This window comes from Rhyacophila brunnea, unplaced genomic scaffold (assembly GCF_057557595.1).
Source record: "Rhyacophila brunnea isolate RB1 unplaced genomic scaffold, BYU_Rbru_1.0 scaffold_7, whole genome shotgun sequence".
Classification (NCBI taxonomy): Eukaryota; Metazoa; Arthropoda; class Insecta; order Trichoptera; family Rhyacophilidae; genus Rhyacophila; species Rhyacophila brunnea.
In genome coordinates, this window is record NW_028233339.1 from 6,705,446 (window position 1) to 6,718,595 (window position 13,150).

At 49.0% G+C, this 13,150-nt stretch overlaps 1 protein-coding gene across 1 annotated transcript in view; it reads left to right on the forward strand.

Annotated features, from left to right (window-relative positions):
- The window catches only part of dpy (fibrillin-like protein dumpy), a 373,870-nt gene that overhangs the window by 294,970 nt on the left and 65,750 nt on the right, over positions 1-13,150 (forward strand). The window contains exons 64-82 of the mRNA XM_085957936.1: positions 1,304-1,618; positions 1,745-2,077; positions 2,429-2,737; positions 2,928-3,233; positions 3,449-4,096; positions 4,573-4,887; positions 5,014-5,346; positions 5,698-6,006; positions 6,197-6,502; positions 6,718-7,365; positions 7,841-8,155; positions 8,282-8,614; positions 8,966-9,274; positions 9,465-9,770; positions 9,986-10,633; positions 11,109-11,423; positions 11,550-11,882; positions 12,234-12,542; positions 12,733-13,038. Coding sequence (XP_085814062.1) covers positions 1,304-1,618; positions 1,745-2,077; positions 2,429-2,737; positions 2,928-3,233; positions 3,449-4,096; positions 4,573-4,887; positions 5,014-5,346; positions 5,698-6,006; positions 6,197-6,502; positions 6,718-7,365; positions 7,841-8,155; positions 8,282-8,614; positions 8,966-9,274; positions 9,465-9,770; positions 9,986-10,633; positions 11,109-11,423; positions 11,550-11,882; positions 12,234-12,542; positions 12,733-13,038 — 6,996 coding nt within the window. The remainder of the gene's footprint in view (positions 1-1,303; positions 1,619-1,744; positions 2,078-2,428; positions 2,738-2,927; positions 3,234-3,448; positions 4,097-4,572; positions 4,888-5,013; positions 5,347-5,697; positions 6,007-6,196; positions 6,503-6,717; positions 7,366-7,840; positions 8,156-8,281; positions 8,615-8,965; positions 9,275-9,464; positions 9,771-9,985; positions 10,634-11,108; positions 11,424-11,549; positions 11,883-12,233; positions 12,543-12,732; positions 13,039-13,150) is intronic.

The window sequence follows — 13,150 nt, forward strand, 5'->3', positions numbered from 1 at the left end:
TATTCTAAGCTCTAAGGGCAAACAAAAGAAAGTCTACATAGTAGCTATACAGTAATATTAAAATAAGAAGAGTGGGAATTTAAAAACGAAGACAATTGAAAAAACGATACCAATGACATTTTACATTAGCAATTAAACCATAATAATCAATATATTTATATTTAAAAACAACTCATGTAACAATATCTGTCTAAATCTAGAAAAAATATAGCATTTTAAAATAGTATCACCAAAATATTATACCTACACGAACCATAAACGATAAACCAAAACTAAAGCGTCGAAGCCTAATTAGAAATAAGCATTAATAATAATTATAGTGTTCGTCTACTTACGCTCGCAGAAAGATAATGACATTAAATTTCATTATTCTTAACAACCGATACAGATTTAAAAAAACAAACTTTTGAAAGACTTAATATTCGCCACATTATATAGATATATTTTAAGACACCTAATTTTTGTTCGCAAAGTAGATAACCTTGATCGAGATCAAGATATGAATAAAAATTTAAAACGTTAGGTTTATGAACATTAATTGCGATGTCCACATGTTGACAACCTCATTAAATTTCGATTAAAATAATTTATGGTCATATAAATAATGATAATTATCGTACCATCTCAACCGTCTGGTCCGAGTCTATCCCGACTGACCTTTGTTACCCGTCACCCCACGGCTTAAGTTTACAAAATATCCGAAACTCCGACCGACCTCTGCAGCTCTTGCTGACTATTGCTAAGCGATCTGCGATCATAATTTTCAGTCAGTCGTTATGCAGGAAAGGATATATGGGAGATCCGTTCCGTTATTGCAACGTGTTCCAAGAACGTAAGGCGTATTTCAAACCATAATATCGATTCCCTTGGTTAGATAGATACATATTAATATTTATTATCAGCATTACATATATAATATATATTTTTATATATAATGTGCATGCACCTACGCGTTACATTTACTAGGTCTAGTAGCGTTTTGAGTTTGCAAACTGAAAATGGAAATAGGTCGCGAGCTCAAAGAAAATGTGCCGATCTTCGGCCGACCTCTGCAGCTCTTGCTGAATATTGCTCAGCAATATGCGCTCGTTATTTTCAGTCAGTCGTTACGTCGTATTGATTTGATCGATCAAAGCCAACTCGAAATCTGATGACCCACATAGTTTTTTTGTTTTTTTTTTTTTAAACTACCTACCGACTTAGTTTCGATTGCCAGTGTCTCACACAACAATATCGCGATAATATAATGAATGAAACTTGGATGCGTACGCAGTCAAATTAAAATACACATTTCCCTCCTCAGCCGTTCAAGCCGATCCGGTTGATCCGTGCAACCCGTCGCCCTGCGGCCCCAACAGTCAATGCAGAGAGGTAAACGGCCAAGGAGTGTGCTCTTGTTTGCCGACGTACGTAGGTGCGCCGCCCGCATGCAGACCGGAATGCGTTGTCAGTTCGGAATGTCCGCGGGACAAGGCGTGCTTCAATCAGAAATGTACAAACCCATGCCCCGGCCCTTGCGGCCAGAACGCCAGGTGCAACGTCAACAACCATAGCCCGATATGTTCTTGTAACCAAGGATACACTGGAGACCCATTCTCCAGGTGTTACCCGATACCCCGTGAGTGACCTTTCCGTTAGAACTAGTAATTGAGTGATTTGCTCGATTAATAATATTATTACGTTCACATACGACGTTGCGTCCGTCGGGCCCAATCTGTGTTAACCCCCGTCGCTTGGTTTTCAGCGCCGACACCTCCCCTACAAGCGGAACCTTTCAGAGATCCGTGCGTACCTTCCCCTTGCGGTCTCAATTCGCAATGCAGGGACATTGGCGGTGCGCCGTCCTGCTCATGTCTGTCAACGTACATAGGAAGCCCCCCTAACTGCCGACCCGAATGCACCATAAATCCAGAGTGCTCCAGTAACAAGGCGTGCATGAATCAGAAGTGCCGTGACCCTTGCCCCGGTTCGTGTGGATTGGGTGCCCAGTGCGCCGTCATTAATCACACGCCCGTGTGCACGTGCCCCGAAGGTTACACGGGAGATCCCTTCACGAACTGCTTCCCCAAGCCGCCACGTAAGCGAACGATCCGGCGGATCTGCTTTGTCAGCTTTTTAAATACCGACATTCGCAGCTACAATATAACTCCCGACTGTCTCTTGCTTGCGAGCCTTTGGCAGACTCGCGTTCTCGCAACAAAAAAAACCGGTTCCTTTTATCCGGATTTCCGTCTCGCGTGTAGTACTGGAAATTTATTTGTTTATTTTGCCACCGCTTCAGCGGACCGGACCGATCGATCGCAGAATGCAGTCGGGAGTTCTATCGTAGGCGATGCTCGCGTTTTGCTAAGAATGTGCGCATCATGCTCCATGAATACAATAACGTACGATGAAACGGTTTTAGATTACCCCCCTCTCGTGTTTTTAGCCGCCGAACCGCCCCAAGAATCAGACCCTTGCAATCCGTCGCCATGCGGACCTAACGCTCAGTGCAGAGACGGCGTGTGCACGTGTCTTCCCGAATACCAAGGCGATCCGTACGTCGGATGCAGGCCGGAATGCGTTGTCAGCGCAGAATGTCCCAGAGACAAAGCGTGCATGCGCAACAAGTGCGCGGATCCCTGCCCCGGCACGTGCGGTCAGAACGCACAATGCGACGTTATCAATCACATACCGATGTGCAGCTGCCCCACTGGCTTTGACGGAAACGCATTCGTCGAATGCAGACCCGTCCAGGGTACGTTCCGCCGCTCCACTTTTTGATATTTAAATGCATACATATCTATAGGAATCCTTTGAAACAGTAAACGATTTCTTATAGTTTAATTCATAATGCACAGTATCAAACAATGACATAGCATTGCCATTTAGGCGATCACTATTGCCCCGGTCTTAACGTCGCTCGTTCTTCCCCCTCTCTGATTCAGCTCCCGTGAAAACAAACCCCTGCAATCCGTCACCCTGTGGACCCAACAGTCAATGTAGGGAGATCAACGGACAGGCAGTGTGCTCTTGCGTGCAGGGCTTCATCGGAAGCCCGCCCACGTGCAGACCCGAGTGCGTGGTCAGTTCCGAGTGTCCACAGAACGAGGCTTGTAGCAACCAAAAGTGTAGAGATCCATGCCCCGGAACATGCGGCCTTGGCGCTAGATGCGAGGTCATAAATCACAATCCCATTTGCAGGTGTCCCGCGAGGTACACGGGCGATCCGTTTGTCAGATGTCAGCCCATACGTAAGCAACTCATTTAGTATCTATGTAGCAGTGCTTTTTAATTCCTGTCAACAATTTTCTTATTGCATAATAATCCATACATGCATACGAGCATATCTATGAAATATTATATACCTATGCCGAACGATATAATTAGAATCATTTATTCAGTACGCAAACATTCGCATACCCCAGCGTCATTTGAATTATTGGAATCGTTCAAATTTATTTCACAGCCGACACGCCTGCGGTGATCGTGAACCCTTGCCAACCGTCTCCGTGTGGTCCCAACTCCCAGTGCAAGGAAGTCGGCGATTCGCCTTCGTGCTCGTGCCTCCCTGAGTACACAGGATCACCCCCGAACTGTAGACCCGAGTGCGTCAGTAATAGCGAATGCTCTAGTCACTTGGCGTGTATCAATCAGAAATGCAAAGACCCCTGCCTCGGATCGTGCGGCGCGAACGCGGAATGCCGCGTGGTCAGCCACACGCCGATGTGCATCTGCTCCGTCGGATACACCGGCGATGCATTCGTGCAGTGTTTCGTGCAACAATCGGAACCGCCACCGAGAGAAGAACCCTCCACGCCATGCATTCCATCCCCTTGCGGCTCCAACGCCGTATGCAGAGAACAAAACGGCGCCGGCGCCTGCACTTGTCTCCCCGAATACTTTGGAAACCCTTACGAAGGCTGTCGGCCAGAGTGCGTTCTCAACTCTGATTGCGCATCCAACAGAGCGTGCTTGCGTAATAAATGCCAAGATCCGTGCCCCGGCACGTGCGGTCAGAACGCGGATTGCCAGGTTATCAACCATCTACCTTCGTGCACGTGCAGGCCTGGATACACGGGAGATCCGTTCCGTTATTGCAACGTGTTCCAAGAACGTAAGGCGTATTTCAAACCATAATATCGATTCCCTTGATTAGATAGATACATATTAATATTTATTATCAGCATTACATAGTATATAATATATATTTTTTATATATAATGTGCATGCACCTACGCGTTACATTAACTAGGTCTAGTAGCGTTTTGAGTTTGCAAACTGAAAATGGAAATAGGTCGCGAGCTCAAAGAAAATGTGCCGATCTTCGGCCGACCTCTGCAGCTCTTGCTGAATATTGCTCAGCAATATGCGCTCGTTATTTTCAGTCAGTCGTTACGTCGTATTGATTTGATCGATCAAAGCCAACTCGAAATCTGATGACCCACATAGTTTTTTTGTTTTTTTTTTTTTTAAACTACCTACCGACTTAGTTTCGATTGCCAGTGTCTCACACAACAATATCGCGATAATATAATGAATGAAACTTGGATGCGTACGCAGTCAAATTAAAATACACATTTCCCTCCTCAGCCGTTCAAGCCGATCCGGTTGATCCGTGCAACCCGTCGCCCTGCGGCCCCAACAGTCAATGCAGAGAGGTAAACGGCCAAGGAGTGTGCTCTTGTTTGCCGACGTACGTAGGTGCGCCGCCCGCATGCAGACCGGAATGCGTTGTCAGTTCGGAATGTCCGCGGGACAAGGCGTGCTTCAATCAGAAATGTACAAACCCATGCCCCGGCCCTTGCGGCCAGAACGCCAGGTGCAACGTCAACAACCATAGCCCGATATGTTCTTGTAACCAAGGATACACTGGAGACCCATTCTCCAGGTGTTACCCGATACCCCGTGAGTGACCTTTCCGTTAGAACTAGTAATTGAGTGATTTGCTCGATTAATAATATTATTACGTTCACATACGACGTTGCGTCCGTCGGGCCCAATCTGTGTTAACCCCCGTCGCTTGGTTTTCAGCGCCGACACCTCCCCTACAAGCGGAACCTTTCAGAGATCCGTGCGTACCTTCCCCTTGCGGTCTCAATTCGCAATGCAGGGACATTGGCGGTGCGCCGTCCTGCTCATGTCTGTCAACGTACATAGGAAGCCCCCCTAACTGCCGACCCGAATGCACCATAAATCCAGAGTGCTCCAGTAACAAGGCGTGCATGAATCAGAAGTGCCGTGACCCTTGCCCCGGTTCGTGTGGATTGGGTGCCCAGTGCGCCGTCATTAATCACACGCCCGTGTGCACGTGCCCCGAAGGTTACACTGGAGATCCCTTCACGAACTGCTTCCCCAAGCCGCCACGTAAGCGAACGATCCGGCGGATCTGCTTTGTCAGCTTTTTAAATACCGACATTCGCAGCTACAATATAACTCCCGACTGTCTCTTGCTTGCGAGCCTTTGGCAGACTCGCGTTCTCGCAACAAAAAAAACCGGTTCCTTTTATCCGGATTTCCGTCTCGCGTGTAGTACTGGAAATTTATTTGTTTATTTTGCCACCGCTTCAGCGGACCGGACCGATCGATCGCAGAATGCAGTCGGGAGTTCTATCGTAGGCGATGCTCGCGTTTTGCTAAGAATGTGCGCATCATGCTCCATGAATACAATAACGTACGATGAAACGGTTTTAGATTACCCCCCTCTCGTGTTTTTAGCCGCCGAACCGCCCCAAGAATCAGACCCTTGCAATCCGTCGCCATGCGGACCTAACGCTCAGTGCAGAGACGGCGTGTGCACGTGTCTTCCCGAATACCAAGGCGATCCGTACGTCGGATGCAGGCCGGAATGCGTTGTCAGCGCAGAATGTCCCAGAGACAAAGCGTGCATGCGCAACAAGTGCGCGGATCCCTGCCCCGGCACGTGCGGTCAGAACGCACAATGCGACGTTATCAATCACATACCGATGTGCAGCTGCCCCACTGGCTTTGACGGAAACGCATTCGTCGAATGCAGACCCGTCCAGGGTACGTTCCGCCGCTCCACTTTTTGATATTTAAATGCATACATATCTATAGGAATCCTTTGAAACAGTAAACGATTTCTTATAGTTTAATTCATAATGCACAGTATCAAACAATGACATAGCATTGCCATTTAGGCGATCACTATTGCCCCGGTCTTAACGTCGCTCGTTCTTCCCCCTCTCTGATTCAGCTCCCGTGAAAACAAACCCCTGCAATCCGTCACCCTGTGGACCCAACAGTCAATGTAGGGAGATCAACGGACAGGCAGTGTGCTCTTGCGTGCAGGGCTTCATCGGAAGCCCGCCCACGTGCAGACCCGAGTGCGTGGTCAGTTCCGAGTGTCCACAGAACGAGGCTTGTAGCAACCAAAAGTGTAGAGATCCATGCCCCGGAACATGCGGCCTTGGCGCTAGATGCGAGGTCATAAATCACAATCCCATTTGCAGGTGTCCCGCGAGGTACACGGGCGATCCGTTTGTCAGATGTCAGCCCATACGTAAGCAACTCATTTAGTATCTATGTAGCAGTGCTTTTTAATTCCTGTCAACAATTTTCTTATTGCATAATAATCCATACATGCATACGAGCATATCTATGAAATATTATATACCTATGCCGAACGATATAATTAGAATCATTTATTCAGTACGCAAACATTCGCATACCCCAGCGTCATTTGAATTATTGGAATCGTTCAAATTTATTTCACAGCCGACACGCCTGCGGTGATCGTGAACCCTTGCCAACCGTCTCCGTGTGGTCCCAACTCCCAGTGCAAGGAAGTCGGCGATTCGCCTTCGTGCTCGTGCCTCCCTGAGTACACAGGATCACCCCCGAACTGTAGACCCGAGTGCGTCAGTAATAGCGAATGCTCTAGTCACTTGGCGTGTATCAATCAGAAATGCAAAGACCCCTGCCCCGGATCGTGCGGCGCGAACGCGGAATGCCGCGTGGTCAGCCACACGCCGATGTGCATTTGCTCCGTCGGATACACCGGCGATGCATTCGTGCAGTGTTTCGTGCAACAATCGGAACCGCCACCGCGAGAAGAGCCCTCCACGCCATGCATTCCATCCCCTTGCGGCTCCAACGCCGTATGCAGAGAACAAAACGGCGCCGGCGCCTGCACTTGTCTCCCCGAATACTTTGGAAACCCTTACGAAGGCTGTCGGCCAGAGTGCGTTCTCAACTCTGATTGCGCATCCAACAGAGCGTGCTTGCGTAATAAATGCCAAGATCCGTGCCCCGGCACGTGCGGTCAGAACGCGGATTGCCAGGTTATCAACCATCTACCTTCGTGCACGTGCAGGCCTGGATACACGGGAGATCCGTTCCGTTATTGCAACGTGTTCCAAGAACGTAAGGCGTATTTCAAACCATAATATCGATTCCCTTGGTTAGATAGATACATATTAATATTTATTATCAGCATTACATAGTATATAATATATATTTTTTATATATAATGTGCATGCACCTACGCGTTACATTAACTAGGTCTAGTAGCGTTTTGAGTTTGCAAACTGAAAATGGAAATAGGTCGCGAGCTCAAAGAAAATGTGCCGATCTTCGGCCGACCTCTGCAGCTCTTGCTGAATATTGCTCAGCAATATGCGCTCGTTATTTTCAGTCAGTCGTTACGTCGTATTGATTTGATCGATCAAAGCCAACTCGAAATCTGATGACCCACATAGTTTTTTTGTTTTTTTTTTTTTAAACTACCTACCGACTTAGTTTCGATTGCCAGTGTCTCACACAACAATATCGCGATAATATAATGAATGAAACTTGGATGCGTACGCAGTCAAATTAAAATACACATTTCCCTCCTCAGCCGTTCAAGCCGATCCGGTTGATCCGTGCAACCCGTCGCCCTGCGGCCCCAACAGTCAATGCAGAGAGGTAAACGGCCAAGGAGTGTGCTCTTGTTTGCCGACGTACGTAGGTGCGCCGCCCGCATGCAGACCGGAATGCGTTGTCAGTTCGGAATGTCCGCGGGACAAGGCGTGCTTCAATCAGAAATGTACAAACCCATGCCCCGGCCCTTGCGGCCAGAACGCCAGGTGCAACGTCAACAACCATAGCCCGATATGTTCTTGTAACCAAGGATACACTGGAGACCCATTCTCCAGGTGTTACCCGATACCCCGTGAGTGACCTTTCCGTTAGAACTAGTAATTGAGTGATTTGCTCGATTAATAATATTATTACGTTCACATACGACGTTGCGTCCGTCGGGCCCAATCTGTGTTAACCCCCGTCGCTTGGTTTTCAGCGCCGACACCTCCCCTACAAGCGGAACCTTTCAGAGATCCGTGCGTACCTTCCCCTTGCGGTCTCAATTCGCAATGCAGGGACATTGGCGGTGCGCCGTCCTGCTCATGTCTGTCAACGTACATAGGAAGCCCCCCTAACTGCCGACCCGAATGCACCATAAATCCAGAGTGCTCCAGTAACAAGGCGTGCATGAATCAGAAGTGCCGTGACCCTTGCCCCGGTTCGTGTGGATTGGGTGCCCAGTGCGCCGTCATTAATCACACGCCCGTGTGCACGTGCCCCGAAGGTTACACGGGAGATCCCTTCACGAACTGCTTCCCCAAGCCGCCACGTAAGCGAACGATCCGGCGGATCTGCTTTGTCAGCTTTTTAAATACCGACATTCGCAGCTACAATATAACTCCCGACTGTCTCTTGCTTGCGAGCCTTTGGCAGACTCGCGTTCTCGCAACAAAAAAAACCGGTTCCTTTTATCCGGATTTCCGTCTCGCGTGTAGTACTGGAAATTTATTTGTTTATTTTGCCACCGCTTCAGCGGACCGGACCGATCGATCGCAGAATGCAGTCGGGAGTTCTATCGTAGGCGATGCTCGCGTTTTGCTAAGAATGTGCGCATCATGCTCCATGAATACAATAACGTACGATGAAACGGTTTTAGATTACCCCCCTCTCGTGTTTTTAGCCGCCGAACCGCCCCAAGAATCAGACCCTTGCAATCCGTCGCCATGCGGACCTAACGCTCAGTGCAGAGACGGCGTGTGCACGTGTCTTCCCGAATACCAAGGCGATCCGTACGTCGGATGCAGGCCGGAATGCGTTGTCAGCGCAGAATGTCCCAGAGACAAAGCGTGCATGCGCAACAAGTGCGCGGATCCCTGCCCCGGCACGTGCGGTCAGAACGCACAATGCGACGTTATCAATCACATACCGATGTGCAGCTGCCCCACTGGCTTTGACGGAAACGCATTCGTCGAATGCAGACCCGTCCAGGGTACGTTCCGCCGCTCCACTTTTTGATATTTAAATGCATACATATCTATAGGAATCCTTTGAAACAGTAAACGATTTCTTATAGTTTAATTCATAATGCACAGTATCAAACAATGACATAGCATTGCCATTTAGGCGATCACTATTGCCCCGGTCTTAACGTCGCTCGTTCTTCCCCCTCTCTGATTCAGCTCCCGTGAAAACAAACCCCTGCAATCCGTCACCCTGTGGACCCAACAGTCAATGTAGGGAGATCAACGGACAGGCAGTGTGCTCTTGCGTGCAGGGCTTCATCGGAAGCCCGCCCACGTGCAGACCCGAGTGCGTGGTCAGTTCCGAGTGTCCACAGAACGAGGCTTGTAGCAACCAAAAGTGTAGAGATCCATGCCCCGGAACATGCGGCCTTGGCGCTAGATGCGAGGTCATAAATCACAATCCCATTTGCAGGTGTCCCGCGAGGTACACGGGCGATCCGTTTGTCAGATGTCAGCCCATACGTAAGCAACTCATTTAGTATCTATGTAGCAGTGCTTTTTAATTCCTGTCAACAATTTTCTTATTGCATAATAATCCATACATGCATACGAGCATATCTATGAAATATTATATACCTATGCCGAACGATATAATTAGAATCATTTATTCAGTACGCAAACATTCGCATACCCCAGCGTCATTTGAATTATAGGAATCGTTCAAATTTATTTCACAGCCGACACGCCTGCGGTGATCGTGAACCCTTGCCAACCGTCTCCGTGTGGTCCCAACTCCCAGTGCAAGGAAGTCGGCGATTCGCCTTCGTGCTCGTGCCTCCCTGAGTACACAGGATCACCCCCGAACTGTAGACCCGAGTGCGTCAGTAATAGCGAATGCTCTAGTCACTTGGCGTGTATCAATCAGAAATGCAAAGACCCCTGCCCCGGATCGTGCGGCGCGAACGCGGAATGCCGCGTGGTCAGCCACACGCCGATGTGCATCTGCTCCGTCGGATACACCGGCGATGCATTCGTGCAGTGTTTCGTGCAACAATCGGAACCGCCACCGCGAGAAGAGCCCTCCACGCCATGCATTCCATCCCCTTGCGGCTCCAACGCCGTATGCAGAGAACAAAACGGCGCCGGCGCCTGCACTTGTCTCCCCGAATACTTTGGAAACCCTTACGAAGGCTGTCGGCCAGAGTGCGTTCTCAACTCTGATTGCGCATCCAACAGAGCGTGCTTGCGTAATAAATGCCAAGATCCGTGCCCCGGCACGTGCGGTCAGAACGCGGATTGCCAGGTTATCAACCATCTACCTTCGTGCACGTGCAGGCCTGGATACACGGGAGATCCGTTCCGTTATTGCAACGTGTTCCAAGAACGTAAGGCGTATTTCAAACCATAATATCGATTCCCTTGGTTAGATAGATACATATTAATATTTATTATCAGCATTACATAGTATATAATATATATTTTTTATATATAATGTGCATGCACCTACGCGTTACATTAACTAGGTCTAGTAGCGTTTTGAGTTTGCAAACTGAAAATGGAAATAGGTCGCGAGCTCAAAGAAAATGTGCCAATCTTCGGCCGACCTCTGCAGCTCTTGCTGAATATTGCTCAGCAATATGCGCTTGTTATTTTCAGTCAGTCGTTACGTCGTATTGATTTGATCGATCAAAGCCAACTCGAAATCTGATGACCCACATAGTTTTTTTGTTTTTTTTTTTTTAAACTACCTACCGACTTAGTTTCGATTGCCAGTGTCTCACACAACAATATCGCGATAATATAATGAATGAAACTTGGATGCGTACGCAGTCAAATTAAAATACACATTTCCCTCCTCAGCCGTTCAAGCCGATCCGGTTGATCCGTGCAACCCGTCGCCCTGCGGCCCCAACAGTCAATGCAGAGAGGTAAACGGCCAAGGAGTGTGCTCTTGTTTGCCGACGTACGTAGGTGCGCCGCCCGCATGCAGACCGGAATGCGTTGTCAGTTCGGAATGTCCGCGGGACAAGGCGTGCTTCAATCAGAAATGTACAAACCCATGCCCCGGCCCTTGCGGCCAGAACGCCAGGTGCAACGTCAACAACCATAGCCCGATATGTTCTTGTAACCAAGGATACACTGGAGACCCATTCTCCAGGTGTTACCCGATACCCCGTGAGTGACCTTTCCGTTAGAACTAGTAATTGAGTGATTTGCTCGATTAATAATATTATTACGTTCACATACGACGTTGCGTCCGTCGGGCCCAATCTGTGTTAACCCCCGTCGCTTGGTTTTCAGCGCCGACACCTCCCCTACAAGCGGAACCTTTCAGAGATCCGTGCGTACCTTCCCCTTGCGGTCTCAATTCGCAATGCAGGGATATTGGCGGTGCGCCGTCCTGCTCATGTCTGTCAACGTACATAGGAAGCCCCCCTAACTGCCGACCCGAATGCACCATAAATCCAGAGTGCTCCAGTAACAAGGCGTGCATGAATCAGAAGTGCCGTGACCCTTGCCCCGGTTCGTGTGGATTGGGTGCCCAGTGCGCCGTCATTAATCACACGCCCGTGTGCACGTGCCCCGAAGGTTACACGGGAGATCCCTTCACGAACTGCTTCCCCAAGCCGCCACGTAAGCGAACGATCCGGCGGATCTGCTTTGTCAGCTTTTTAAATACCGACATTCGCAGCTACAATATAACTCCCGACTGTCTCTTGCTTGCGAGCCTTTGGCAGACTCGCGTTCTCGCAACAAAAAAAACCGGTTCCTTTTATCCGGATTTCCGTCTCGCGTGTAGTACTGGAAATTTATTTGTTTATTTTGCCACCGCTTCAGCGGACCGGACCGATCGATCGCAGAATGCAGTCGGGAGTTCTATCGTAGGCGATGCTCGCGTTTTGCTAAGAATGTGCGCATCATGCTCCATGAATACAATAACGTACGATGAAACGGTTTTAGATTACCCCCCTCTCGTGTTTTTAGCCGCCGAACCGCCCCAAGAATCAGACCCTTGCAATCCGTCGCCATGCGGACCTAACGCTCAGTGCAGAGACGGCGTGTGCACGTGTCTTCCCGAATACCAAGGCGATCCGTACGTCGGATGCAGGCCGGAATGCGTTGTCAGCGCAGAATGTCCCAGAGACAAAGCGTGCATGCGCAACAAGTGCGCGGATCCCTGCCCCGGCACGTGCGGTCAGAACGCACAATGCGACGTTATCAATCACATACCGATGTGCAGCTGCCCCACTGGCTTTGACGGAAACGCATTCGTCGAATGCAGACCCGTCCAGGGTACGTTCCGCCGCTCCACTTTTTGATATTTAAATGCATACATATCTATAGGAATCCTTTGAAACAGTAAACGATTTCTTATAGTTTAATTCATAATGCACAGTATCAAACAATGACATAGCATTGCCATTTAGGCGATCACTATTGCCCCGGTCTTAACGTCGCTCGTTCTTCCCCCTCTCTGATTCAGCTCCCGTGAAAACAAACCCCTGCAATCCGTCACCCTGTGGACCCAACAGTCAATGTAGGGAGATCAACGGACAGGCAGTGTGCTCTTGCGTGCAGGGCTTCATCGGAAGCCCGCCCACGTGCAGACCCGAGTGCGTGGTCAGTTCCGAGTGTCCACAGAACGAGGCTTGTAGCAACCAAAAGTGTAGAGATCCATGCCCCGGAACATGCGGCCTTGGCGCTAGATGCGAGGTCATAAATCACAATCCCATTTGCAGGTGTCCCGCGAGGTACACGGGCGATCCGTTTGTCAGATGTCAGCCCATACGTAAGCAACTCATTTAGTATCTATGTAGCAGTGCTTTTTAATTCCTGTCAACAATTTTCTTATTGCATAATAATCCATACATGCATACGAGCATATCTATGAAATATTATAT